The sequence below is a fragment of the Habropoda laboriosa genome, unplaced genomic scaffold, assembly GCF_001263275.1.
Source record: "Habropoda laboriosa isolate 0110345459 unplaced genomic scaffold, ASM126327v1 scaffold486, whole genome shotgun sequence".
NCBI classification, from domain to species: Eukaryota; Metazoa; Arthropoda; class Insecta; order Hymenoptera; family Apidae; genus Habropoda; species Habropoda laboriosa.
In genome coordinates, this window is record NW_017100724.1 from 913,588 (window position 1) to 915,554 (window position 1,967).

At 27.6% G+C, this 1,967-nt stretch overlaps 1 protein-coding gene across 1 annotated transcript; it reads left to right on the forward strand.

The window, feature by feature from the left end:
- Positions 1-1,062: 1,062 nt before the first annotated feature.
- Positions 1,063-1,595, forward strand: LOC108577059 (protein dimmed-like). Its single transcript, XM_017940154.1, has 2 exons — positions 1,063-1,290; positions 1,362-1,595. The coding sequence occupies exons 1-2, from the start codon at positions 1,066-1,068 to the stop codon at positions 1,593-1,595; spliced, it is 459 nt and encodes a 152-aa protein (XP_017795643.1). The 5' UTR covers positions 1,063-1,065.
- Positions 1,596-1,967: the final 372 nt, after the last annotated feature.

Below are 1,967 nucleotides of genomic sequence, written 5' to 3' on the forward strand. Positions count from 1 at the left end.
ATTTTATTTTACGTATAATAAAATTTCGATTGAATTGCATGTAATAGCATGTATGATACATTTAAGTATATATTCATACTATCTTGATCGGTGGTAGTATGATTATAGAAAGATAGAAAGATCCGCGTGGGCGAATTACGTCATACGCCCACCTGTAGCCGCGCACCCGTACCAAAGTATTATGTGTATTGTACAATAGGTGTCTATTAAAAATGTGATTGTACATATTACATACATTTTTCCATATTAGAAGCTGCAAATTATTAACGAATTTATATTTCATATGAACAAATGTTATTACACATATTACTATAAAATTGAATTTAAAACTTATCCAAGACATCATAAATGGTAAATTATGATTCCTCAGGATATTATTCATTTTTAGGTTTTATCAATGCTACATCCTAGTAAGAATATTAAGAACGTAATTTTTTAAATATAAGTGTTATATCATTAATCAACTTAATATAAATAAAAAACAAATTACAAAATAAACAAAATTTTGTAGAAAAGTTATTAAGAAAAGGTCACAGGGTAGATCGCATAGTTCTCGGGGGTGGAAGGCTGTTTCGGCCGCACCCCGGCATCGCAACGTCAGTCGTCATTCCAACGTGGCTCAACAAGTACACGCGGTAGCGTGCAGCTAGTTCAAATATTTGAAAATGTATCGCACAATATAAGTTAAGCGTTACTTTATTTTATTTACAAATACATCGAACAAAAGCGCAACGAAAAATTCGCGCTTTGGAAATAATAACAAATTTAAATATATTGTTACACTTATACTTTATTTTTTCATTAACCCGTTAATATTGAAATAATATTTAGTAAATTGTAAGTATACAAATATTATTTTAAATATTAAGTAATATCTTTTTTGTAATTAAAAATATTTACTTGTCCATACATTGACCTTGAAGTATTGTTTATAAAATAACTTTTTAATGTAATTACTTAAATTAAATTATTTATCACTTTAAAAACAAAACAACAAAAGTTCTTAATAAAAAAGTGATTTTTATATAACATTAATAATATTCATTTCATCAGAAATATTATTGAATGACATCTAAAGTAATGAACGGGGATAACTGGGAGGGAAAATGGCCTAAACAACAATCACAGGCTAACAAAACAGTACAGCGAAACAGTAAACGAAGTGAAAAGTCAGGATTGAAATTATCAAAATCATCTAGAGGAACAACACCTAGAGAAAGAACTCTAAGGAGATTGGAAAGCAATGAGAGAGAAAGAATGAGAATGCACAGTTTGAATGATGCTTTTCAGGTAAAGATGTTTTTAATCACTTCTAACAAATTATCTACTTTCAGAAAAGTTTAAATTACTATATTTTATAGTCTTTACGTGAAGTAATTCCACATGTATCTAAGGAAAGACGATTATCCAAAATTGAAACTTTAACTTTAGCAAAAAATTATATAGTTGCTCTCACAGATGTGATATGTGCAATGAGAAATGAAGAGAAAACCACAGATCAACAATCAAACGTTTCTGAATCTCAAGATCCATCCAAAAACATGAATATTTGCCTAAATATGAATATTCCAATTCCTTCAAAATCTTGTAGTTAGGGAAGTATTAATTTTTTGTTGAAACAATCGCTCACAAAAAAAAAGATTCTAAAAACACTACAGGCCTCAGAAATAATGAAAATTATTTCTTAGCATCAACATTACTTTTAATACTAAGACTGCTTTAAAGCTACTTTATTTAAATTTGCTATCAGAGGTTCACCTATACATCTGATGATACAAAGATAATTTAAAATAGGACAAAGAATAAATAAACCAATATTTAACTTTGATCTCATTTATTTTAACTTTGTTTGTATTTGTTAGCAGTATTATAGGAAATATTGTGCCAAAGAATATTAATATTTTCATAAAACAGAACAATATTATATCATAGTATATATAATATATAGTACATGTTATAGTACATTA